Source organism: Aureobasidium pullulans (genome assembly GCF_000721785.1).
Source record: "Aureobasidium pullulans EXF-150 unplaced genomic scaffold scaffold_26, whole genome shotgun sequence".
Classification (NCBI taxonomy): Eukaryota; Fungi; Ascomycota; class Dothideomycetes; order Dothideales; family Saccotheciaceae; genus Aureobasidium; species Aureobasidium pullulans.
In genome coordinates this window covers 175,751-198,110 of record NW_021941046.1, presented here as the reverse complement: position 1 = coordinate 198,110, position 22,360 = coordinate 175,751, and the positions used below count along the sequence as shown (strand labels likewise).

General features: G+C 50.6%; 9 protein-coding genes across 9 annotated transcripts; 3 read left to right on the top strand and 6 right to left on the bottom strand.

Moving 5' to 3' along the window:
- Positions 1-2,912: 2,912 nt before the first annotated feature.
- M438DRAFT_349009 (P-loop containing nucleoside triphosphate hydrolase protein) lies at positions 2,913-4,002 on the top strand. The gene is made up of 2 exons (XM_029906287.1): positions 2,913-3,125; positions 3,181-4,002. Exons 1-2 carry the CDS (start codon positions 2,943-2,945, stop codon positions 3,520-3,522), a joined length of 525 nt encoding a protein of 174 aa, XP_029756453.1. The 5' UTR covers positions 2,913-2,942; the 3' UTR covers positions 3,523-4,002.
- Positions 3,587-4,376, bottom strand: M438DRAFT_339066 (Ham1-like protein; the record flags this gene model as incomplete). The annotated part of the gene is made up of 5 exons (XM_029904183.1): positions 3,587-3,717; positions 3,768-3,804; positions 3,859-4,003; positions 4,065-4,138; positions 4,203-4,376. 5 exons carry the CDS (start codon positions 4,374-4,376, stop codon positions 3,587-3,589), a joined length of 561 nt encoding a protein of 186 aa, XP_029756452.1.
- A 181-nt stretch (positions 4,377-4,557) lies between these two features.
- M438DRAFT_326619 (cytochrome P450) lies at positions 4,558-6,552 on the top strand (the record flags this gene model as incomplete). Its single annotated transcript, XM_029903134.1, has 2 exons — positions 4,558-6,279; positions 6,344-6,552. Exons 1-2 carry the CDS (start codon positions 4,767-4,769, stop codon positions 6,550-6,552), a joined length of 1,722 nt encoding a protein of 573 aa, XP_029756451.1. The 5' UTR covers positions 4,558-4,766.
- Positions 6,553-6,975: 423 nt separating this feature from the next.
- On the bottom strand, positions 6,976-9,051 carry M438DRAFT_326616 (Pkinase-domain-containing protein; the record flags this gene model as incomplete). Its single annotated transcript, XM_029903133.1, has 4 exons — positions 8,523-9,051; positions 8,285-8,467; positions 7,824-8,232; positions 6,976-7,768 (listed from the first exon to the last, which is right to left on the bottom strand). The coding sequence occupies exons 1-4, from the start codon at positions 8,794-8,796 to the stop codon at positions 6,976-6,978; spliced, it is 1,659 nt and encodes a 552-aa protein (XP_029756450.1). The 5' UTR covers positions 8,797-9,051.
- Positions 9,052-9,164: 113 nt separating this feature from the next.
- On the bottom strand, positions 9,165-10,908 carry M438DRAFT_349006 (S-adenosyl-L-methionine-dependent methyltransferase). Its single transcript, XM_029906286.1, has 6 exons — positions 10,785-10,908; positions 10,352-10,730; positions 9,829-10,297; positions 9,465-9,777; positions 9,390-9,411; positions 9,165-9,337 (listed from the first exon to the last, which is right to left on the bottom strand). The coding sequence occupies exons 1-4, from the start codon at positions 10,792-10,794 to the stop codon at positions 9,589-9,591; spliced, it is 1,047 nt and encodes a 348-aa protein (XP_029756448.1). The 5' UTR covers positions 10,795-10,908; the 3' UTR covers positions 9,165-9,337; positions 9,390-9,411; positions 9,465-9,588.
- Positions 9,251-9,508, top strand: M438DRAFT_254343 (uncharacterized protein; the record flags this gene model as incomplete). Its single annotated transcript, XM_029899689.1, has 3 exons — positions 9,251-9,337; positions 9,390-9,410; positions 9,464-9,508. Coding segments are annotated over 3 exons (153 nt in total), but the record flags the coding sequence as incomplete, so codon positions are not given.
- A 160-nt stretch (positions 10,909-11,068) lies between the features above and the next one.
- Positions 11,069-13,217, bottom strand: M438DRAFT_349005 (sucrose transport protein). The gene is made up of 8 exons (XM_029906285.1): positions 13,030-13,217; positions 12,705-12,975; positions 12,510-12,648; positions 12,269-12,458; positions 12,135-12,219; positions 12,055-12,085; positions 11,615-12,002; positions 11,069-11,563 (listed from the first exon to the last, which is right to left on the bottom strand). The coding sequence occupies exons 1-8, from the start codon at positions 13,125-13,127 to the stop codon at positions 11,131-11,133; spliced, it is 1,635 nt and encodes a 544-aa protein (XP_029756447.1). The 5' UTR covers positions 13,128-13,217; the 3' UTR covers positions 11,069-11,130.
- Positions 13,218-13,422: 205 nt separating this feature from the next.
- M438DRAFT_349004 (glucose-6-phosphate dehydrogenase) lies at positions 13,423-15,744 on the bottom strand. Its single transcript, XM_029906284.1, has 7 exons — positions 15,566-15,744; positions 15,311-15,386; positions 15,232-15,252; positions 14,829-15,176; positions 14,577-14,774; positions 13,785-14,526; positions 13,423-13,729 (listed from the first exon to the last, which is right to left on the bottom strand). Exons 1-7 carry the CDS (start codon positions 15,604-15,606, stop codon positions 13,623-13,625), a joined length of 1,533 nt encoding a protein of 510 aa, XP_029756446.1. The 5' UTR covers positions 15,607-15,744; the 3' UTR covers positions 13,423-13,622.
- Positions 15,745-17,759: 2,015 nt separating this feature from the next.
- On the bottom strand, positions 17,760-22,174 carry M438DRAFT_326601 (AAA-domain-containing protein). Its single transcript, XM_029903132.1, has 2 exons — positions 18,551-22,174; positions 17,760-18,493 (listed from the first exon to the last, which is right to left on the bottom strand). Exons 1-2 carry the CDS (start codon positions 22,087-22,089, stop codon positions 17,815-17,817), a joined length of 4,218 nt encoding a protein of 1,405 aa, XP_029756445.1. The 5' UTR covers positions 22,090-22,174; the 3' UTR covers positions 17,760-17,814.
- Positions 22,175-22,360: the final 186 nt, after the last annotated feature.

Sequence of the window (22,360 nt, the reverse complement as noted above, 5' to 3'; positions counted from 1 at the left end):
GCTCAAGGCTAGCCCCAAGAAGCGTTTCTCCTTGCCTCTCGCTTTATCCTCAGCTCTCGTTGCTCTTGATCCAATCAATGCGTCGAGAGAAATCTCCACGACTCGATTATTCCGTTCAAATCTTCAGTTCACATCTGACGGATCTATGCTCTTGATCGTGAGGTTCAATTGATGACGGCGTGTTTCTGGTGGTTGCTCGGAACGCGGATTCTAGTGTGTAGATGATCGGAAAAGCATCCCACGTGATCGGAGCAATGATAAGTGTTGTACCACGACCTGTTAATGAGCGGATGTCTTTGTATGTGTGAGATGCACAAGCGAGAGAAACACTGGGAACATGATAGAGCCTCGTGTTCTTGCTCTCGCCCGAATGTTGACCAGACATTGATCCCTGAATTCGGCGACTCTATCAAAGTGCACAAGCACTTCCTTTGGGCCGACTTGGCTCTGGGTTTGCATTGTTTCGAATGTCTCTCTTGTCACAGCATCCAGATATCATGTATCAAGACGGCACATAGTTCCGACTATGGGACCGCCATGTTCTTAGCGCGCTCAGGCCGCCTGCATTTTGAAAACTGAGGAGAACCCTTCCCGAGCACATTCGTGACACCGACAGGACTACAGTCTCAGTTGCTCTGTCAGTATCTCTCGGGTGAGGCGACATGATGCCCGTTGGGCGCAAGGTCATAGGAAGAGGCAATATGTTGTTTGATCCCATGCTTGCGGACGTGGTCATCGACATGGTTCAAACATCGAATGTCCGTATGTTGTATGGTCTGGAGATAGACTGTTGTTTCGAAGTGAAACTTCGTAGCTTACCCTAGTTCAAGTTGCTGCCCATTTTAAATGTGCATATGGCTCAAGGTACATCGAAGACATTGAACATTTGTTGGAGATTATCAAGCGTATCCTCCCCCTATGCAAATTACTGTCACGCGGGGAGGCTTCGGCCACCTCCGCGGCCACCACCCCTGCTTAATTGGAGCTATCTGAGTCGCTATCTGACTGTATATACACGTCGTCGTTGTAATGGTTTGATCCATGAGCGTTTATATAACGTTCACATACAGCTCGCTATGCCTCGCGACGAGTTCGCGCCCGTACGATACGACTGAATTCGTCGCTCTACTACACCGATCTTATGGCCTCCTCGGCTATATCGCGCGTTGGTTTCTGCGCATCTCTGACCTTGAATTTTAATGGTTCAAGCCTTTTGTTTTGATCGTAGTGTAATGCCTCGATAAGGTTAAGATCTAGTAAGTTTGGCCTACAATCTGCGAAGCGAATTCCCTGCTGTTTGATCTCATGTTTAAGTAAGTCCCTAGCCTTAATATAAGACCTGTCGTTATCCTCTACAATAAGTACTTCCTCGTCTGGATTATTCGCCTTAATCTGGTGATAATAAGGGAACAAGTACTGCATGTATATAGTAAGGGTAATCTAGATGAAATCCACGTTCTTAAGACTCTTTTTGGCGTGCTCTTTATTATATAGCTAATGCTGCTCTAGGGTCTTGTTTCTAGGGCCTACCCTCTTGTTTCTAGCCTCTCTCTATTTGTGCTCTCTTATTTGAGTAATCTCTTGATTCTTAGACTTAAGTTTAGCAAATTCTAGAGGTGCTAGGAGTACGTGCCCTTACGCGGACCTTATCTACTTTATCTCTAGCTAGCTTATTTAGCTTTTTGACCTCTTCTAGCTGTATAGAGAGGTCCTATTCATCTGCAGGATAGAAGGCAGCAAATGGCCTTATAATAGAGGTATCATCTCTATAGGCAGCTGCCTATTGCTCTATACCGAAGGCCTTAGGAGCCTGGTTTTTGTAGCCCTTTTTTGAACGTCCTCGGGGCAGATTTCGACGGCTAATTATAGAGCTACCAAACTCGTGCTCCTTCTTATCGCAGCATATAATAATTATCTTATCTAGCTCTGTTTCTAAGTCCTTACAATAGTTATAACGCGCGTGAATAGCAGCTTATGTAAGCTCTATCCTTCGGATCTCCCTCTTACGCTCGATAGGCTTGTTTTGTTATAGATCGGCCTTTAAGTGTTCCTAGCTTCTTATAATGTTGTAGACTTGCTTCGCATCGAAGGGTAGTACCTCTAGATCTACGATTCTAAATGTCTATCGATCGCGAAGATAGAAATCAGCGGCGGCAGGTAGGTAATGCGACGAATAGACCTCTATACCGTGTTAAATCTCTATAGATAGTTGATCTCCTAGGTTTGAACGTCGTTTACGGCCAGTTCGTTGCTTCCTCTTAACACGTATGAAACGAATGAGCGATTCTATAGATTATACGTCGGTGTTTAGGTCGCGGCGCGCGCGCGAAGCTAGCTACCGGATCGCCAATTTTGAGACCCCTGTTGTGGCCTCAACTTCTAACTAAGGTGCGCGATAAATAAGGAACATGATTAGCGCGGCCGCGCGCTTCTTATCGATGTAATCGGAGCCTCGAGGCATAGCGTAGTTGTGTTGTTATCGTGTGTTGAAGTTGAGGTGGTTGGGTTAAAGCTTCGCCCCGCGTGACAGTAATTTGCATAGGGGGAGGATAGAGCCAGACAAACAAGACAAGCTTGTAGCAATGCACGATCTGAGAGCTGCTGGTTCCACAGAAATCACAATCACATTGATCGTTGATCGCTCGTGCGCCAGGATGCGCACTACTGTTGTCAAAGAGTCATCAAGAATGCCTCCTGTGCTAGTCCTGTCAGGCATAGCTCAACTATGCATCTCTCGATGGGCTGAGCATAATGCAGTGTGGAGAGAGTCGAGAAAGAGCAAGCTTGAAGCGACATCATGAGACAAAGTGAGGTTGGCCGATGGTCGGGAGCCGGCGATTCGTGGCCCGAGGCTGGGGAATGGGGAAGTTTCTCGCCCTCGTTCACATGCAAAACTTGGACCAAGGAACATTGTGTTGGAACAGAAAACAAAACCGAAAAAAATGCGCACCTCACCGAACATCATCATTACTGGAACCCCTGGTGTGGGCAAGACAACCCATTGCGAGCAGCTCGCATCAAGCACCGGCCTCACCCACCTCAATGTCAACAAGGTCGTGAAAGAGCGCGATTGCGAGGACGGCTTTGACGATGAGCTCAACAGTGTCATTGTTGACGAGGACAAGGTAAGAACCGGGGGTCTGTTTTACACTGTCGACATGTTGCCTGACCCCTCGATAGCTCCTGGACGCCATTGAACCCGACCTCGAGGCCGGTGGTCAAATCATCGACTGGCACGCTTGCGACATGTTCCCTCAATCCTTGATCGACCTTGTGGTTGTCATTCGCTGCAACAGCACCATTCTCTACGATCGCCTCAAGGGCCGTGGCTACAGCGACAAGAAGCTCGACGAAAACATGGATGCTGAGATCATGGAAGTCCTCTTGCAGGAAGCTCGTGATTCATACGACGAGGAAATCGTTGTCGAGCTACAGAGCGACGATCTCGACCAGATTGACGAGAATCTCGAACGCATTCAAACTTGGATCGAGAACTGGAAGAAGGACCATGCCGACGCATAAACACAGCTCTCGATAAGCCCAGCCTGCTCTACATACTGTCCTGTCCGCGACTCTCGAGGACTCCTTACTCGGTGTGTGCATTGAGCCACTCGGTGAGCTTGGCCAATGCCTTACCGCGGTGCGAGATCTTGTTCTTCTCAACCTTGGCCATCTCAGCATATGTCTGGCCCTCGTACTCGAAGCATGCGTCCCATCCTACGTTGAGTCAGTCTCGTCTTGTCTCACCAAGTACTTGGTAGGCTTACCGAAGTCGGTAGGTCCACGAGCCTCGACAATCTTGCCCTAGCGTACCGGTCAGCACTCTTTGCGGAACGCAATTTGATCGAGGAGACAAACTTTGGTCCTTCCTTGGAAAACAATGGGCTCGTGGCCAGGGCCTTCCGAATATGCAAATGTACACACGGCCTGAGCACCCTTGTCCTCGAAGCCAGCAAGAAGCTTGTGGAATTGCTTGACACCGAGCGACTGCATAAACCATTTACTGAATCGAGATGACTAATCAGTCTCACGAACGACGCAACTTGAGGCGGAGACCATCTTACACGTATGGGCCCGGGAGTTCGTCAAAGGCATCGAAGCAGAGACATGTGTCTTCTACCAGAACCGGACCACCAACCTAGATAAATTCAAGTTTAATATACAAATTCTCACAAATCGCCTTCCAGTGATCTTCGACGTACTGTGTCAGCTGCTCTACGGCACTTGTCCTTGGAAATCTCCTCAATCGTGCCCTGGATCTCGAGCAAGTCCACAGATTGATTTGAGAGGTCGACACCAGTAGGGGCGAGGATTGCTTGCACTTCGGCTAGCTTGTTCTTGTTGCCGGTGATGAAGTTGAGTTGCTTGGGTGCCATTGCTGCGAATTGACTTGAAAAGTGTCGTCTTTGAAAACCGAGCTTGAAAACCCGAAGTGTTGACCTTATTATCATCAAACGTGTGATGGTGTTCCAACGATGTTCGGTCTACGAAATCTTTCCTTGCCAAGAAACCTCTTGAGCCGCAGTCATTTCGAGAAGTGACCGACCTTCAGCAATCCTCTTCTCATCTCCTTTGGATTTTCTTCTCTCCGACTCTGAGGTCGAGCTTCTTTTCTTCTCACAAGCTGATATTGGGAGATATCAATGCTAGCTCTCTCACTCTAGCGCTCTTGTTTGCACGTTCTGGCAACTTGGATCAAGCTTCGGGCAGGGTGACCTCTCAACTACCACTCAAATCTTACCATTGCGTACACGCGACGAGTGAGTATGGATTCAAATGCCACTGTGACGCCAGTCGCCAACCTGCAGATACATCCACCTAGATGGCAGGGCCTGGATACTACCTGGACAACTGCAGCGGTAGCTTTGCTACTTCTAGCAATCACGACCCGATTCATTAGCGGCTTCCTTGGGACATCCAAACCTGCTCAGAATGGTTCCCAGACAGTACCGATGCTGCCTTACTGGATGCCTATCATCGGACACATCCCTCAATTCAGCTTTGCACCACAGAGTCTGCTCAACAAAGCCCGCGATGCGTACAGAAGCGGTATCTTTTCTCTAAATCTAGGCAGCACAACTCACAATATCATCTTTGCACCTCCCATGGGTGGTACTTTGATGAATCAGAAACACTCAATCGCAAACATGGACTCAGTGGGCAAGCATGTCATGACTGCGGTTTTTGGTTTCCCAAAATCAAAGGCATCCATGGAGAGATATGATGCATCCTTAACAGGGCTGAATACCTGCTACAAGCATCTGACCTCTGAGCCTTATCTGGGAGAAATGGTCCAGAGTACCATCGATGTGACGAAACGCAATATCGCCAACCTGGTCACCTTCTCAGAGAGCACAGTTGATCAAGTAGCTTGGGAACGAACCAGCAATGCCGAAACAATTACCAAGCCCCAGGGCGAACAAGTTGTGGAAATCAGCATGATGCCCTTGATTCGAGACTTTATCGCCGCCAGTGCAAACCCATCGCTCATCGGTAGTGATTTCGTCAATAACAACCCAGACTTCTTCCAAGACCTTTGGGACATGGATAGAGGCTTCAAATGGCTGGCCACCGGTCTCCCTGCCTGGTTGCCTATACCTCAAGTCTGGAAAGCAAAAATCGCCCGCAGTCGTGCCTTCAACGCCGTCCGCAACTTCGACGAAGTCATGGAAAAAGCAGCAAACGGAGAAGATCCAGGCCAGGACTGGCAAGATCTTGACAATGTAGGCCCAGTCCTGACCCAAAGATTGAAGCTATATCGTCAACTCAACTTCAACATGGATGAAAGAGCAGCTCTAGATCTATGTCTCTTGTGGGCGATGAATGCTAATGCAAACATGCTGGTCTTCTGGATGCTCAACCACATTTACGCAGACAAATCTCTTCTCGCCCGACTTCGCGAGGAAATAGCTCCTTTCGTCCACGCCGTCCAGCCCAAACAACTTTTCGGTGTACCGGAGCCTCCTCGCATCGACACCTTCGACCACGAAGCCCTCGCGAACAAATGCCCACTGCTGAAAAGCTGCTACATCGAGTCTCTGCGCTTGGATTCGGCAACCTGGAGCTTCAGAGTCATGCAGGAAGATTTGATTCTCGCAGCTTCCAGAGAAAAAGATGCAGAGAAGTTTCTGCTGAAGAAGGGGACATATACTCACATTGCTCATTCTATCCATCATACTGATCCCGCTTATTTTGACGACCCGCAGACTTGGAGGGCAGATAGGCATATCAAGCGTGAGGAGGAAGATGGAGAGGTATCTGTAAACATGGGGACTATTCGTCCATATGGCAAGTTCAAGGCAACCCACATGCTCAAGAAACGCGGCTAATACTTGTGTTGCAGGTGGTGGACATTCGATGTGCAAAGGTCGTGCGTTTGCTCAAAAGGAAGCCTTGGTCTTCACGGCAGCTTTCATCAGTATGTGGGATATGGAGCCTGTTGGAGGCGGTGCTTGGAAGCTACCACGCTTCAAGCCTGCCACTGGAGTATACACCACGAATGACGATATTCGGGTTTCGGTATCACGCCGCAAGGGGCTGCCTGAGGCGTAAATTTATCATTGACACCATCTCCTTGGACTAGACATATTTCACAGCTCATGACATTTTGTTTGGCGGTTTTTGTGATTGTTCTCGCGATATATGATGAATGGGTATCTTTCGTATGAGCATTCTCCTCACGCGTTTCCCAAACCCAAGCTAAGCAATTCTTTTCGAAACTGCCACACCAATGCTCTGTGCTATGGGAAACAGAACCCGACAACGCCTCGCTATATAATCTCAATGTCGTAAGCCAGAGGGGCGTGGTAGTTACGCTTGCTCTGCGCTCTATTTGTGGTTTGTGGTAAGAATAGATTCGTGAGGTTTGACTCCTTCGTGGGACCAGTCTTCTGATGTGCTACCCGCCCTCAGGCTCTTTACCGGCTAGAGTCGAACTGCTGAATTAGGCTGACTGTATCTCTTTCCAGTGTAGCCTCAGCGACGGTACAACTCGCGTTCCCTATCCTGCAACCTTTCGCGACGTTCACGATCTGGACTCCTACTACGAGTCCTTCGATCTCTGTCTCTTGCATTGGGCGGAGGTCGGTCTCTGGGATATCCATGGTCGCGCGAGTTTCTTCTGCCGTTCGGTGGCGCAGCATCGTCTCGACGCGCGGCGGAGTAACTCGGAATATAAGTATCAACGTTTGGACCACCTCTTGGGTTTGGTGGTGGGGCTCGGGGAGCTAGGCGACCATCTGCGGCAGGCGGAGGTGGGCGAGGGGGAAGATGGCCATTGGGAGGAGGTGGAGGTAGATGCGATGAGCCGTTCATGTGTGGAGGTGGTGGTAATGGGGGTCTGCGTGAATCGGGGCCATTTTGCCATGCTGGTCTTCTTGCCAGTGGAGGGGTGTCGTGTGAGGGAGCGCGTGAGTCGTAAGCCCTTGGAGGGGGTGGAGGAACTCTCTGGTCACGAGGGCCTCTGCGATCGTAACCAGTATAACCGTTCGGGGGACCATAGTTGCGACCACCGCCTGCACCCCAAGCCTCATCAGGACCCATACCAACTGTGCCGCCAGCTGGGGCAGGAGGCATAGCGGCGCGCTTTTCGTGGTGCTTTCTGCGATCAAGCTCATGTGATTCTTCGAAGCGTGGAAGGTCCTCGGGACGGGACGGGAGCGGTTGCGAATGGAAGTAGGGATGCTTCAGCGCGTCCCAGGCGTTGATACGTTTCCGCCAGTCCAACTTGAGCAGTTCGGCAAGCAGGTTCTGGGCTTCTGGGTGCAGACTGCAAACGAGTGTCAGCACATAGCTTTTGCGGCTACAGCAGTGGGATAACTTACTTGCGGAACCTGTTGCGAAGATTGCCACGCTGAGGCTCGAACTCTTTGACGCCCTCACAACCAGGGAGTTGCGACCATCCTGGCATATTGTCCTCGTTTGGCGAACCTACCAATTCGAAGATGATCTGCGCCTGGTTAAGGTCTGATTTGCCCTCAAGAATAGGCCGGCCTTCGAACATCTCGGCAAACACACAGCCAGCTCCCCACATGTCTATTGCAGGGGTGTATCGTCTGAGTTGCAAGAGAAGCTCTGGGGGGCGGTACCATCTAGTCACAACAAGTGTCGTGTAGTCGCGGACTGCCTCTCCATTGCCTCTGCCGGGTTGCGGTACAGGGCCGTCGTAGTGACGAGCCAGACCAAAATCGGCAATCTGGAGTAAACCGCGGTTGTTGATGAGGATGTTTGCAGCTATTCGGCATTAGAGGAGGGTATTCATAGCGGAACTAAGAGTGGTGGCTACCTTTCATGTCACGATGCAAGATGTGGCTGTCGTGGAGATAGCGCAAGCCTTCGAGCAGTTGCAGCATGTAGCATTTGATCTGGGCTTCGGTGAAGGTGATGTCGGGGTTTGTGGTCATTCCCGCGAGATCATGATCCATATAAGGGCAGACCATGTAGAGAGTGGCGCGCTTCTTGACGTCTTCTGTGGTCGAGGTTAGAGGGTGCATGCATATCGGGCGGAAGTTGATTGCGCCTACTCTTGTGGCGTTCGACAGCCATCTCCTGGAGGGTCAAGACGTTCGGGTGAGACAGCATCTTGAGCAGCTTGATCTCACGCAGGGCGGTAATGGGAAAGCCATCTTTTTCGTTGTGTATCAAGATCTTTTTGAGAGCGACGATGGTGCCAGAGCGCCTTGATCGGGCTTTGGAGACGACACCGAAAGTGCCCTCGCCCAGTTTTTGGACTATCTCAAAGTCATCGATTCCAGCGCATCCGCGGAAGCGACGTTGGTTGGGATCGGTCGTGGCCATGATTCCAATCTTCAGTCGCTGGTCATCGCTGTCGGATTGCGCGTGGCTGCGAAGGGCGGAGGCTCGGTCGCGTCTTGTCGTCGAGAAGGATCACTCTCCAAGGGGACAGGCGCGGATGGTGTTTTGACGACAAGAAGAGGAAGGAAAGAAGGCGAGTTGGATCAGAGCATGGCGAGAAATCAAGTGAATGGCTATGGCGACTTTGACATGTCTCTCGGATCCTCACGCATTGCTCTCCACAAAGTGAAAGTCGTCGGCGCATGTCAGGTGTCTTGGCATTCAATCCACGCTGCAAGTCCATCGACATCGCCAGCGGCAGCCACGACGGCTCACTCTACGCACCATCCCAACTCACGTACGCATCCTCTCCCGCCTGGTCGCTGTACTTCGACCGAACATCTGACATTTGCCAGACACAATGGCTGGTCCTGGTCCTTCGCGTCCCGCTGGCGCCCACGGTGCCCACCCCATCCACATCCACCCCGTCCGCCCTCTCTACAGATTCGCTGCCACTGGCCTCGGTGCCAGCATGTGGTTCTTCGTAAGCTGCTCTGCGTTCCTTGTATATGCGCCATGTCTGACAGATCCTCCAGTTGATGTACAGAGCCAAGAAGGTATCTCAACTCCCGCACCCCGGCACAACCTCACATATTAACCTCACTCAAAGGACGGCCCTGCTCTCCTCGGCTGGAAGCACCCATGGGACCACTAAAGCACTCGCCCAGTCCGCACTTTTCTTCTTCAATGCTTCAAGAGTTTCGAATGTCTATATCACAATACCAATTCCCCCGTCTATGGCTTTTCAAACAAGTAGTGGCACACGCCCCACTCCTCTCCACCATTATACGCGAACAACTCTGCACACGCAAGGTAGAAGATTTGCCAGCGGTGGAACCATGTCAAGGTCAAATCCTTCCCATATGTCTCCTCCAGATGCGGCCAGAGCACTTGTTTGTTCTTGTTCATGGTTGATAGCCAGTCCTACACTTGTCAGCTTGCTGTCACTTCCTCTCGAGCTGCTCATTCTCTTACCTCGCATGTTTGCGCGTAGTTCTTGCCATTGACCCACCACATACGTTGGCATCTCAGGTCATCCTGGAACCAGAGCAACAAGTCTGCGCTAGGCATAGTACCACCCGTGAAGAAGTGCTCTGTCATCCAACCGTCCTCAAAGTCATAGGGGCTGTCCTTGTGTGCAAAAATATGTACGAACAGCTTGCCACCGGACTTGAGCAGAGTTGATACCTTGCGGAGCAGAAGCTGGTAGTTCTTCATGTGCTCAAACAGCTCTATCGACAAGACACGGTCAAATGACCCTGTCAGCGGGGCTTGGAACTCATATGTAGCAATATCGCCAGTGACAATCGTCAAGTTGTCGAAGCCCTTTGCTCTGGCTTGCGAGTCAATGTACTCCTTCTGCGTGCGCGAGTTGGAGAAGCCAGTGATCTTTGAGTTGGGGAACTTTTCTGCGAGGAACAAACTGAGTGATCCCCATCCACATCTGCTCTCTGTCAGCTCGTAGTTCATGTTTTTGAACAATCTGATAGAAGCTCACCCAAGATCGAACATGGCCATGCCGTCCTTCAAATCGGCCTTCTTGACATAATCCTCCATCATGAGCACTTCTGCCTCTCCAAGGCCTTGTCCAGGTTTGAGACCCTCATAAAGACAGCAGGAGTACTTCATTCTCGGTCCAAGCATGTTGTTAAGCACACCGGTACCTACTTCATAGTGCTGCGTGTTTGCTTTCGACGTCTCAATGGCGATGGGTCTCTCGCGCAGGAGCTCGACATACTTCATCTTGGTATCATAAGCAGACGCGTTGGAAGTCGACGCGATCGAGGTCAACCTTTGGCGTAGCTGCTGGCGAATACCAGCGCGAATGACCGTCGTGGGCAGATAACCGCCATCCAGCAGCTTCTCGAGCATAGTATCTGTATCGGCGGTTAACTTGTGGTCACAATCTTGCAGGCTTCAACACAACACACTGTAATCCATAGCTAGGTATCGTTTAGACTTTTGGTATGACACGACAAGACAGCAATTGTTCGTAGGCAGAAACAGCAGAGACAGCTACAGTAACGTTGCTCCTTCGACCCAGCAACATCCACGCTTGGACCTCACCAAACCATTGAGCTCGATTGGAAGTCGACGTCATTGATATCGTGGCTGCATCGGCTTTCGGAGCGACTCGAAAGCCCGGCTTCCTGACGCGTCAAATGCGGGTATACCATTTTTATGCAATCTTCATCGTGCACATGAGACATTCGAATTGTTCCAGATTCACTTTGATTGCAATCATCGATGCGCTATAACTATGCAAATCCCGTCTGTCTATGCTGTGTTCTTGAATCTTTGGGTTGCGACAGCAGCCGCGACAGAGCAAAACGCTCCAATGAACAAACACACCGCTATGCCGTTGTATCCCTCTGTACTATGATGCTCATCAGGGTGGGCGTCTTTGGCCAGCTCAGGACTCTTTCCGGGCTCGAGTATCGTGAAAACCACCATCGAGATACCAGTAGCGATGAATTGAGGCAGTGTAGTGTAAAGATTAAGGATGCCCAGGTAAATACCAGCAAGCTCGCCGGTGGCAGACTCTTCGGATCTATCGACGTTCCTAGCCTCCGAAGTCATCTCGATTGAACCATCAGATACTCTCTGGTACTGGTGGCTGCCACGTCTTGAGGTAGGTAAGCTACTGCCGAGCTTATTGATCTCAACTCCTATAAATGTGAACGGGGCCCAGCAGGCAAGCGCCCATGGTCTGTATAATATCAGCAGAAGCTCTTTGCAATGCGTACTTGAAGGGACTCACATTCCACAGACCGCGACGAGAACAGTTGCAAAGCGCAGTGATGTGACGAATGGTGCAAACACCATAGATCCTGCAAAGATGAGGTGTGCGACCGTCCACGCAGTCAACAAGCTGGGCTTACGCTCCACGACTGTCTTGACAATGGGTGCAATGCTGGCAGGAGGTCTAGGAGTGAAGTCTGGCTTCTCATCCTCTGGTGATTTGACCATCCACGGAAGTGTGATGGAACCAACAAAGGTCACAATGGAGAACACGATTAATGACATGCTTCCAACACGGCCGATATCCGACAGCGGGTCCTTGGATTGCTTGACCTCGGGTGGCGCGTCGTACCGAAGGTAGATTTCTCCTACCCAAGTAGTGCTGTAGAAGAGGAAGGGGAACCAGCCTGTTGCTGCGTTAGTAACAAGTCTCGAGGAAGGTTGTCTTTCATCACATACCAATCCATGACCAGAATTGAATCCAGCAGATCTACTATTTGTTAGTACGGTGCAGACACTCAGCACTTGGATTAGCTTACCATCTGGATCCGTTTGGGTAGGTTCTTGGTGGTCTTGAAGATTTGCATGAGTACTGCAACCAGTCCTTCATCCTTGACACCCTCTCTAATACATGGTTAGCCTTGATTTTGAACTTGGCACACATGATCCATACCCTTGGGAGATAAGTACACGCTCGTCGACAGCCCAGCACGTAACTCCGATGGCCACTATGAGTGCCACTGCTGCGATGACGGTAAGTTGCTTGAACTGTGTGTCGCCAATAAGTGTGCCGAAGATTGATCCCAGGTCCAAGGCTCCAGCTCCATATCCAATGAGATGACCAATGGCTACCATTCTGCTTGCTTTGGGATGGTCAGACAACGCTCAATAAAGTAGAGTAAATAGAGACTTACCCCAAGCTGAGCCCAGTTGTTGCTTCGGGATGGGCAAAGTGTCCACAATGAGACTGCGGCATGACGATTGTACAGCGTTGATGGCAAAATCAAGAGCGTAGATTGATAATACAGCCAGGAAAATAGTCGCTTCACGTCTCTGCAGAATGTTAAAACCATGCCTCCGAACCAGGTTGATGCTCGGAATTGACCAACCAATTCTCCTTCCTCGACAAATGCAGCAATAATCTCCTTGGTCCAGCCGAGGATCAGTAGACAGATGCTCACGATGACAGTGCCACCAATCATGACAGGTCGCCGGCGACCCCATTTTGAAGTACTCTTATCAGCCATTATGCCGACAATTGGCTGCATGATTAGTCCTGACAATGGTCCAGCTATCCAGACAAGAGAGAGCTTGCTTTTCGTAAGACCAAGTTGAAGCAAATAGGGCGTACAATAGGTCATTTCTGTGCCCCATGTGAATCTGTCAAAGATGTCAGTATTATAGCTCAATCATCATCACAAATTGTAAACATACTGCAAGCCTATCAAGCTGAATGTCAACAACACCATGCGAATAGACTCAGTAGAGCCTTTGACATGAGGTGCTCCCTGCCATTGCGCAGCCTGTGCCATGATTGCTTTGACCAACCTCTATGTTGGCATGGAATCACACAAATAATACAGAGATTGAGTTCTGGGTTGAACAAGTGGTGGCTTGAAGCGCTGACAGGAGAGCACACGACGCGCAACTTGAAAGCAAGCCCCCGAACATCCAAGCCACAGGGTCTTGTCGTGGCGCACGGCCATCAATGATCAACCATGTCGCTGGGCAGCCGCATTTAGGCTAATCTTGGGCAGGCTATCAGGTATTGCAAATCACTGTTTGGGATATCAAAACACTTCGGCAAGTTGTGGAATAATCTTAAGTTTGTTGCTATGAGGGGAAGTGGACGAGTCGTGTCATTAAGTTTCTTTCAGATGCGTTCATGCATGGCCGCCCTTCGTTGCATGAGAATGTAGCATGAAGGACAGCTCTCTACCATTGTTATCCTGCTGTATATGCTTTGCCTTTGCTAGGCACACCAGCATTCATCTTTCTTTCATTTCGGGTATATTTCATTTTGCTTTTTAGAGCTTGTTCTCGGGGAGGTTGCTCCACTGGTAGCCAGCGGCGTCGCTGAACTTGTAGCCGTATGAGGAGGTGAAGTCATCGAGGACGGAGGGACCGCGAGAGCCTGCGAGTTGGGTCAGTGTCTAATTATCGATAGCTCTGTGGTAGAAACAACTTACCGTAGGGGTAGCCCATAGGAACGATCTCCTTGTTGTCGTCAAGGTAGTGCAGGAGAGGAGTGAAGATTCTCCAGCTGGCGTCAAGCTCGTCATCACGGACGAAGTTGGAGTGGTCACCCTTGAGCGCGTCAAGGATCAAAGACTCGTAGGCCTCGGGGATCTTCAGGTCAGAGAAGCGGCGGCGGTAAGTGAGATCCAGCTCGGTAACCACGGTCTGCATGCTCAGGCCAGGAAGCTTGGAGTTCATCTTGATGTACACACTCTCGTTGGGCTGAATGCGGATCACAAGCTCGTTACGGGGGATGTCCTTGAAAATGCCAGATGTGACATCCTTGAACTGAATGCGGACCTCGGTCTTCTGCTCGTTGAGGGCCTTGCCGGCCTTGAGGATGAAGGGAACACCATCCCATCTCTCGTTCTTGATGTAGGCGACCATCGAGGCGAAAGTGGGGCAGCGGGAGCCCTTGGGGACAGACTCGTCCTCCTTGTAGGAAGGCTTGGAGCCGTCGAGCGACTTCTCGTATTGACCGATGATGACGTTCTTAGGCTCAATGGCGGGCATACCGCGAAGAACACGGACCTTCTCGTCGCGGATGTCCTCGGCAGAGAAAGAGATGGGGCGCTCCATAGCGAGCAGGGTCAGGACCTGAAGGAGATGGTTTTGCATAACATCACGGATGATGCCAAACTCGTCGAAGTAACCGCCTCTGCCTTCGGTACCGAAAGGCTCCTTGAAGGTGATCTTTTGGATGTTAATGACATGTATGACTCGATGGGGACAAATCAACATACCTGAACGTTGTCGATGTGGTTGCGGTTCCAGTTGGAGCCGAAGAACTCGTTGCCAAATCTAAGGATCAAGATGTTCTTGACCATCTCCTTACCAAGGTAGTGGTCAATACGGAAGATCTCCTCCTCCTTCCAGTTAGGCTCCAGAGCGTGCTGGAGTTCTCTGGAGCTGCCAAGGTCCTTACCGAAAGGCTTCTCGATCTGCAGAGAAACATGTCAGTGATGCTCCTGATGCTGCGATGACTCGATACTCACAATGATACGGGCAATACCGTTCTTGGGGTAGCAGTGCTTCTTGAGCATCTCAGAGACGGGGATGAAGACACTAGGGGGAAGAGCCATGTAGAAGATGCGGTTAGTCTCTTTCTGACCCTTCTCCAGCCCGGCGAGGTGCTTCTCGAGGCCCTGGAAGTACTTGTCCTCGTCGTATTTTTCACCGTCGAGGTATGTGCAGAAGCCACAGAACTCCTTCAGTTGCTCCTCAATCTCGCTTGTGGGGGTTGCGATGTTCGATCTGACACGCTTGATGAACTCTTCGTGGCTCATCTTGCTTCGTGCATATCCGACGATCTGGATACCCTTAGGGAGGAAGTTGTTCTTGTGCTATAGGATACGGTCAGTCAAGTCCCAACACAAGCTTGCGCTTGATGTAGCTTACCAGGCCGAAGAGAGCAGGGAACTGTAGACTATGTTAGCGATCTGCTCGCGCGAGACAATTGAGGGGCTTGTGAGCTTACAGTCTTCTTCTTTGCAAGATCACCGGAAGCACCGAGAACAACGATGACGGTGTTCTCCTTGAGCTCCATGGTGCCGCTGTACACTCATGTCAGCTTTGCTTGCTCGCAACGGTAAACATGCCTCAAGTGTGATAAAGTGCGCGTTCTAGATGGGCTGCGATTGATCGAGTCTAGGGTCGGGCGGTTGCATTGCCTCATGGATGACGGCAAACAAAGGGATGGGGAATGCCAAAGGCGGCGGAATTCGAGACTTACGCGTTCGACTCGACCTCCGGGGTAATAACAGTGTCAGCCATTGTGTCGAGGATCAGATGTGTAGTGAGGTCCGAGGTTGTGGGTGAAGATGGAACAAAGTGAAGGATAAGTGCAGCTGTTTATCGGTTGAGGAACTTTGGCGGCCGAACTTCTGGAGGGGCAGGTGCGATCGAGAGGACGGACCGAGTCTTCTGACGTAGTGTGCTTTGAAATGGCAGTCGCGTCACAAAACTTATATCGTTCAACAGCTGCTTCCGGCACGCACACAAAGCAAAGGGAGTACGATTCTAGTATCCAAGATCCAAACAAAGAAAGAAACAAATTCCAGAGCTCGCAAGCAGTCGGAGAATTGTTGTATTAAATGCTTCTTGACAATCCCTTGCTTCTTCGAGTCCGAGTCCGGCGACAGCGTCGGTCAATGCACTACCTTCGAAATGTCCGACGGGTAACTATCTCCGCTGATGCCGAAAGCGCGAGCAGGCGGGACTCGCTACAGAGCGGTCGAGGTTCTCTATCCAGGGCAGAGCTCCCATGGCCGCCATCAAACAATCTAGCGATGCTCTATTGCAAGGTCTGCAGAGAAGATACCAAATTTACGGAGTTTCGACCAGCAGAGTTCTGCCATACCCATGGGTGATCAGTCTTCAGGGTACAACGTCTACACAGGTCCAACTTCTTGCGTATGATTCAATGGCATGCGCATTGGAAGCATCTCCGGAGATGCAAACGGCAGGTGCCTCGCATGTGCTGGATAAGATTCTCTATGCGCTTGTCATCAATTTCCTAGCTGGCTTCTAGGCGCGGATTTGTTGACTATTCACTTTCTCCGTCAAGCCATCGCTTCTTCAGCCTGATCTTCTCCTGCCACCGGCCATCCATCTCACTCCATATTTGAGATTCTACCGGCCAACAGGCACAAGTATGCCACAGACCTGGGTGACAGCTTGGCGCGAGATTTCTCCGTGTAGATTAATAATGGATCTTGTACGTGCTTGCCAGTCTAGCGGCGGCCTCACCGTCCATTGCCGGAGGTTTCGGACATCCTAAGAGCATGAGAAAATAGACCGAAGAACCCGCCTCAATCCCCAAGGCAGGCAACGTAAGGGCCTACAGTCGTCAACGACGTCCACGGTTGCTACTGTACTGCTGCGTTCTCGCTCTCCGGGTTATTCTTGGACACCGCGAACCTGACGTCGGTCGTTTCGTCTTCATGCCCAACTGCCTGCCCGTGTGCTAAATTTTGTCACATCAACTCTCTTGCCGTAGGGATATACGATGAAACACCTGCCCGGATGCACGATAATCTTGAATAGAACCGCTTCTTCCACGAGGGCGACTCCCAAAAGCTCTCTCCTTGGACCTAGCATCGATATCAAAGATTATTGTGCATCTCTACATCTGGACGCGTGACAAAGTTTAGCACACGGGGAGGTGTAACAGATGGCTTGTCTCAAGACGTGATCTTCTGGCGGCAAGGCATCTAAAACGTCTAGGCCATGACTTCGCCATGAATAGCTGTCGCAACGTCCAGCTTGCTTGCTCAACAAGGCTGGCTGTGTATCAAAAGACCTATAAAATTTCGAAGCTCTCGTATCATCTGGAGAATTGAGATCTTTAAACGATAGAGCAAACAATCTGATTTCGGCCTCTGTATCATCTCAAGATGACATGGCCATAAAGAACAAGAGAGTCAGTCGGTCAAGAAACGCTTGTTCGTATTGCATCGGTGCTTCGATGATGAAGGTTCTGCCCACAGCGGCAGCCGGCGCGGCGCGAAAAAGAGCACCAAACGAACTCGCATTTCTGTTATCACTTTTCCTCTTCATCGTACTGTCTATTGTACACAGGCCTTAGAAAGTCCAAGTCCGAAGAGGCTGCGGGGGTGCAGTGGTGGTCGTGCGATTCAATTTGATGTAGGAAGAAATCAATCAGAAGTTGTGTATATCAATCTTGAGATATCTACCTGGAAGCAGCACCACACATACCATACTCACAAACCAAGATAACGACCTGCCCTATTAACACTCCAGAGCAACCACGTTACCTTAAATATATATTGTTGTGTGCTAGACGTCTTTTACGACCACGAAAGTGTTGGCGAGGGTATGACCCTGTCAAGACTTCTATACCAAGATCGACCATGACGTTCAGACACTGCAAGTATGGGCAAGCTGATCACTTGTTGTAGAGTATTGTCCAGGTGCGTAGTATTCGTTGTCATTCATGTCAGCTTGCTAAATGCGAAAGTCTCATGCGTACATGTCCTCGTCATCACCAGCCGCATCCCCGAACTGTGCGCCATTTGGAGACTCAGCTCTTGCTTTCCCCTTGCCTTTGCCGTTGCCTTTGCCAGATCCATTCACAGACAAATGATCAGTCCTGATGATAAAATCTTCGTCAACAAGGTCGGTGACTTCCCCATCGATCTCCTTCCCTTTGCCCTTTATGCTGCCCCCAGTTTCCGAGTTGACTCTTTGCATCTGCATACGCAACATCTGTGCAATTTGGCTTCTGGCTACAGCGTTCCTATCTGTGCCGTTCGTCTGTTGTGATGGTTTGTCTTCTTTGTCCTTGCCGCCTTCAAACTCCTGACGCACGCGTTCGTAATGGCCTAGTTCGTCAGCGCTGACACTGGGAACAAGCTCACGCTCAGCTGCCATGAAGTCTTCCTCGGCCACGACAACACTGGTGTCTGTGTCAGTGGCGAAATGATCGAAGAAGTAAGCCACGGAAATAGGAGGCTGAGATGGGGAACGATTTCTCCTCTCATCATTGATCTCAGTCACTCTAGTGTCCACAAGTCGGGCAGAACGAGTAATGGCTTTGAGCATAGCGTCAGAACAGAGAGCATACAAATCGGCACCTGTGTATGTGAACGGTAGCTTCTCGGCCACACGACCGAGATCAAGGTCTGGGTCGAGGGTGAATCTAGCAGGATAGAGTTAGCAAGACGTTTCGACATCAAACACGCAGCCTTGTACTTACTTTCTCGAAAGAGCTTCCAGAATCTTCTGTTGCTTTTCGTGAGTATCACTGATACCCAGATACAGCATTTTGTCGAAACGGCCAGGACGTAGCAATGCTTGGTCAAGCAAATCGGGTCTGTTGGTGGCACCGATGACGAAGACACCACCGCCGCCTTCATCTCCGTCGCTCATGCCATCCAGCTCAGCGAGAAGCTGACTGACAATACGATCCATTACACCGCCACTGTCGCCTTGATTGCCACGCTTCGGGGCGACTGAGTCAAGCTCGTCGAAGAAAACGCAACAAGGTCTGGCATCCCTGGCTCTCTGGAAGACTCGCCTGACGTTGGCTTCAGACTCACCTATATACATGTTGAGTAATTCTGGACCCTTTACGGAGAAGAAATTGAGACTGAACTCAGTTGCAATTGCCTTTGCTAGCAAAGTCTTTCCGGTTCCTGGTGGACCATAGAACAGAATACCACTACGCTTCTTCAGACCCTTAGCGAATAGTTCTGGACGCGAGAGTGGCAACTGGATAGTCTCGATAACGGCCTCCTTTACATTAGCCAGACCTCCAACATCTGACCATTGCACATTAGGAATCTTTGGCGCGCCAATCGAGTCTGCAAAGTTTTTTCTGGCGTCATCAACAGCCTTCTCGAAGTCTGCAGATGTGAGCGACGTGGCTGCATCTCCGCCGGCTAGATGAATATCCCTGACGGAAACAGCCTTTTCGCTAGATACAGAAGAGGAAGCAGCCAGAGACTCAAGGCGGGTGGCTTGGTTGAGGACGGCTCGTTCTACTACGTCAAGAAGGTCACCAGCAACCAGAGCAGCAGTCTTGACAGCAACAGAGCTCAAGTCAACCAAAGGTGAAACAACAAGACCCGAGTTTGCGATGATGGACTGCAGAATGCCTTCTCTCTCCCCTTCATCTGGAGCCGTCATCTCGAGCTCATGTGTAAAAATGCCACGAATGTCATCAGGGATTTTGTCCACTTCTGTCGAGGTGGCGATGAGAACACGACAATCGGCTAGAATCTCCTTCAGAGCTCCAGCCATACGATCTGAGCCGAGGGCTTCGAGATGACGAATCAAGAGTGATGTGTGTTGCGCACCACTGCGCAATCCTCTTTCAGCTCTAGCTCGGAGAACACCTTCAGTCTTGTTGTCTCCAGCAGTCCCTTCTGAAGCTATGTCGTATGCGTCAATCGAGAATACGTGAATACCTAAGTCGTGACAAGCACGAGAAACTGTATATGCTTTGCCGATGTTTCGTTGGGTTGATGTTAAGAGGATAGCAAGGGGTGGAAGTCCAAGGTGAACGGCGCGAGCGCTCGTCGCAGCGGCAACAAGCTCACGTATGCGCCGCTGTAACAGCGGTACATGATCCTTAGGTGGCGCATGCAGGTTGCCGTTGCTATTACTAGCTACCTTTGGGACCTTCTTGATTCCATGATAGAATTCCCATGAATTATTTATCGTTGGTGGAAGCTTTCTCTGCATTACACCTGAGCTGATTCTGGTTTCCGTAGGATCAATGGTCACGACTCCACCCCAGAGTCCGAGTTCTTCAGCGTCCTGGCCTTCGTTGGGCAAAGGCGCACTTACCTCACCAACTTGGAACCATGCGATTGCTAGACCATGTGGTCGTGTCTTGACATGGCTACTGACCGATGAAGACTCAAGATGGTTCAGTATGTCGTTAGCCTCGTCTGCGGCGCCTCCTTCGAAGACCGCTCTTCCCAGTGCTTCGTCGATCGGAATGGCGATGAGGTCACCAGACTTCACAATGCGTTGTTTTCGCTTGAAATAGTCTTGTAAACTGGCGAAAAGACTTGGCTGAGCCGACGCTGCCTCGGAAAGAGGCGTTGAGAGTTTCGAAAGAGCGACTTCCTTAGCTGTGGGTGGCAAAGATGAACCCTGCAGTCTCGATTTCGGTTGTCCAGGACGTAGATAATTAGAGGCATCAGGAACCCGCAAGGAAGATATCCGTACATGACCAGGTTCTCCAAGGTTGGCTAGCAGGACCGGGGATAGGTAGAGGGTGGCAGGAGTAACAGAGATAGGATGAGAAGAAGAAATACTATCGCGTCGACCAGATCTGCTGTTCAGTGGGTACTTCTGTGGTTTCACCGACAAACTCTCGGGCAGTCCGTAGATTCTGACCGGTCTCCATGTTGCGTCTTCATCAATTTCCTGATCCCGAAAGAATGCCATAAATGAATTGCCGTTAGAGGGGTCTTCTGCCACTTGCATTTGAACCCAGTCGCCGGAGAAGCAACCAAGTTTTGCCAAAGCACTTGTATCAACATATACCCGAGCTTCTTCATCGTACTGAGAACCCGGCTTTGGATATAGAGAGTCGTCCGGAATGCGCTCAAGAAGACCTTGTGTCTTGAAGGTCTTTGTTCGGCCACCTTGAGCACCCCTCATAGTTGTAGATGTCATGGAAGAATACACAGAACCAGGGGTGTTGATGCCTCGTGAGTTTCCAAAGAGCTTTGGGGTCGCACTTGATCTGGCGGAAAGGATGCCAGAAGGCTGGGATCCAATAGAAGGTGAGCTCAGAGAGATCATATCATCTGGGTCATCTGACAGGTCACCTAAGTCAGACTGAGCATCATCAGAAGTGAGGTCTGAGTCCAGCGCGGCATCGGTAGGTGGAGAGTTCGAAGATGAAGGTGCGCCATCTTCAGCGGCAGTATAGAATGCTTCGTTGGAAGTGTCGTCGTCAGTCTGTGAGAAAGTCACTGAACGGCTTGATTTCGCACGGCGATCGTTCTGCGAGACGATAACTATCTGTGTTGTCGAAGTCACCAGGCCTTGGGAGACAGGTTCGCAAGCCGTGACAAGAGCAGGAGACTGAGGAGCTCGTGGCTGGGAACGCGACAGGGCAAGAGGCAAGATATCACCAGCCCTCAGAATACGTGCCGCATCTAGAGCGTCTCGCACAGCACGAGTTGCTTGCTCAATGTCGGCTGTCGCTGGCGCCTTCGTTTGTCTTTCTTTTCCACCCTTGGGTATCCGCAGAGAAGGGTTGCCAATATTGTTCTGGTTTCCATTGGCACCATCCAAGGCTGCCATGTCCAAAGAAACGTAAACAACGTCGAGAGGAAGTGCGACAACATCTGTGAGACAGATCTCGAGGGTTGAGCCGGAACGGAGAGAGCGATTGGGCGACTGTATGTGTAGTGATCGTTGAAGAGCTTGTGCGACCTGAGAGAAGACTGAGATTCGCAGGGAAGAACGCGGTAGGTCGGGGTGACCTCGAGGTAGTCTTCGGCATGGTATGATGACCCATTGAGTAGCTGCGTCGGCGATGATGGAAGACGAGGCCCAAGGAGTGATGGCTATGTGATGGATGTCTCCAGAATCTGGAGATGAGGAGGGGAACAAGTCATCGGCCAGATCATGCGAAAGCAGGCCAAGTTCTCCTTTGAGCTTGCTGTCGAGGTGAGCATGTCCAGAAATTGGGGGCTTGTCCGCCCTCCTTCTAGGCCCTCTCTTGCGCTTCAAGGAGCCAGAGCTTGGATCCTTGTAAGCCATAGCCATGCGACAAAGCGACTAGCAGCAGAACAAGCTGGAATGAGCTGTGCAAGTTGTTGTAAAGCACCTACGAGTAACCTGCCGAGTCTCGTGAAGCAGGCTCGGTAACTTCTGGCAATGGGGAAGCTCCCGAACAGCCGAGGTCGGCCAGCCTGATAGCGATAAACATGTGCCCTTATCGCCGCCCACTCTCCTAATCACATGCTCGGTTGGAAGCAGCCGGCACCGTCTTCCCAAAGTGGTTAACTAATTAGCTCCACCTGCGGAGACGGTAAGA

Coding starts and splice junctions, on each gene's coding strand:
- M438DRAFT_349009 (XM_029906287.1), top strand. CDS start 2,943: ATGCGCACCTCACCGAACATCATCATTACTGGAACCCCTGGTGTGGGC. Junction 3,126..3,180: donor TCATTGTTGACGAGGACAAG/GTAAGAACCGGG, acceptor ACCCCTCGATAG/CTCCTGGACGCCATTGAACC.
- M438DRAFT_349006 (XM_029906286.1), bottom strand. Junction 10,298..10,351: donor ATGGCCATGTTCGATCTTGG/GTGAGCTTCTAT, acceptor GACAGAGAGCAG/ATGTGGATGGGGATCACTCA. Junction 9,778..9,828: donor ACTACGCGCAAACATGCGAG/GTAAGAGAATGA, acceptor TGACAAGTGTAG/GACTGGCTATCAACCATGAA.
- M438DRAFT_349005 (XM_029906285.1), bottom strand. CDS start 13,127: ATGGCACAGGCTGCGCAATGGCAGGGAGCACCTCATGTCAAAGGCTCT. Junction 12,976..13,029: donor TTCAGCTTGATAGGCTTGCA/GTATGTTTACAA, acceptor CATCTTTGACAG/ATTCACATGGGGCACAGAAA. Junction 12,220..12,268: donor CGTGTACTTATCTCCCAAGG/GTATGGATCATG, acceptor ACCATGTATTAG/AGAGGGTGTCAAGGATGAAG.
- M438DRAFT_349004 (XM_029906284.1), bottom strand. CDS start 15,606: ATGGCTGACACTGTTATTACCCCGGAGGTCGAGTCGAACGC. Junction 15,387..15,565: donor CCGGAGGTCGAGTCGAACGC/GTAAGTCTCGAA, acceptor ATGAGTGTACAG/CGGCACCATGGAGCTCAAGG. Junction 13,730..13,784: donor TCCTATGGGCTACCCCTACG/GTAAGTTGTTTC, acceptor CCCAACTCGCAG/GCTCTCGCGGTCCCTCCGTC.
- M438DRAFT_326601 (XM_029903132.1), bottom strand. CDS start 22,089: ATGGCTATGGCTTACAAGGATCCAAGCTCTGGCTCCTTGAAGCGCAAG. Junction 18,494..18,550: donor CTGGAAGCTCTTTCGAGAAA/GTAAGTACAAGG, acceptor CTATCCTGCTAG/ATTCACCCTCGACCCAGACC.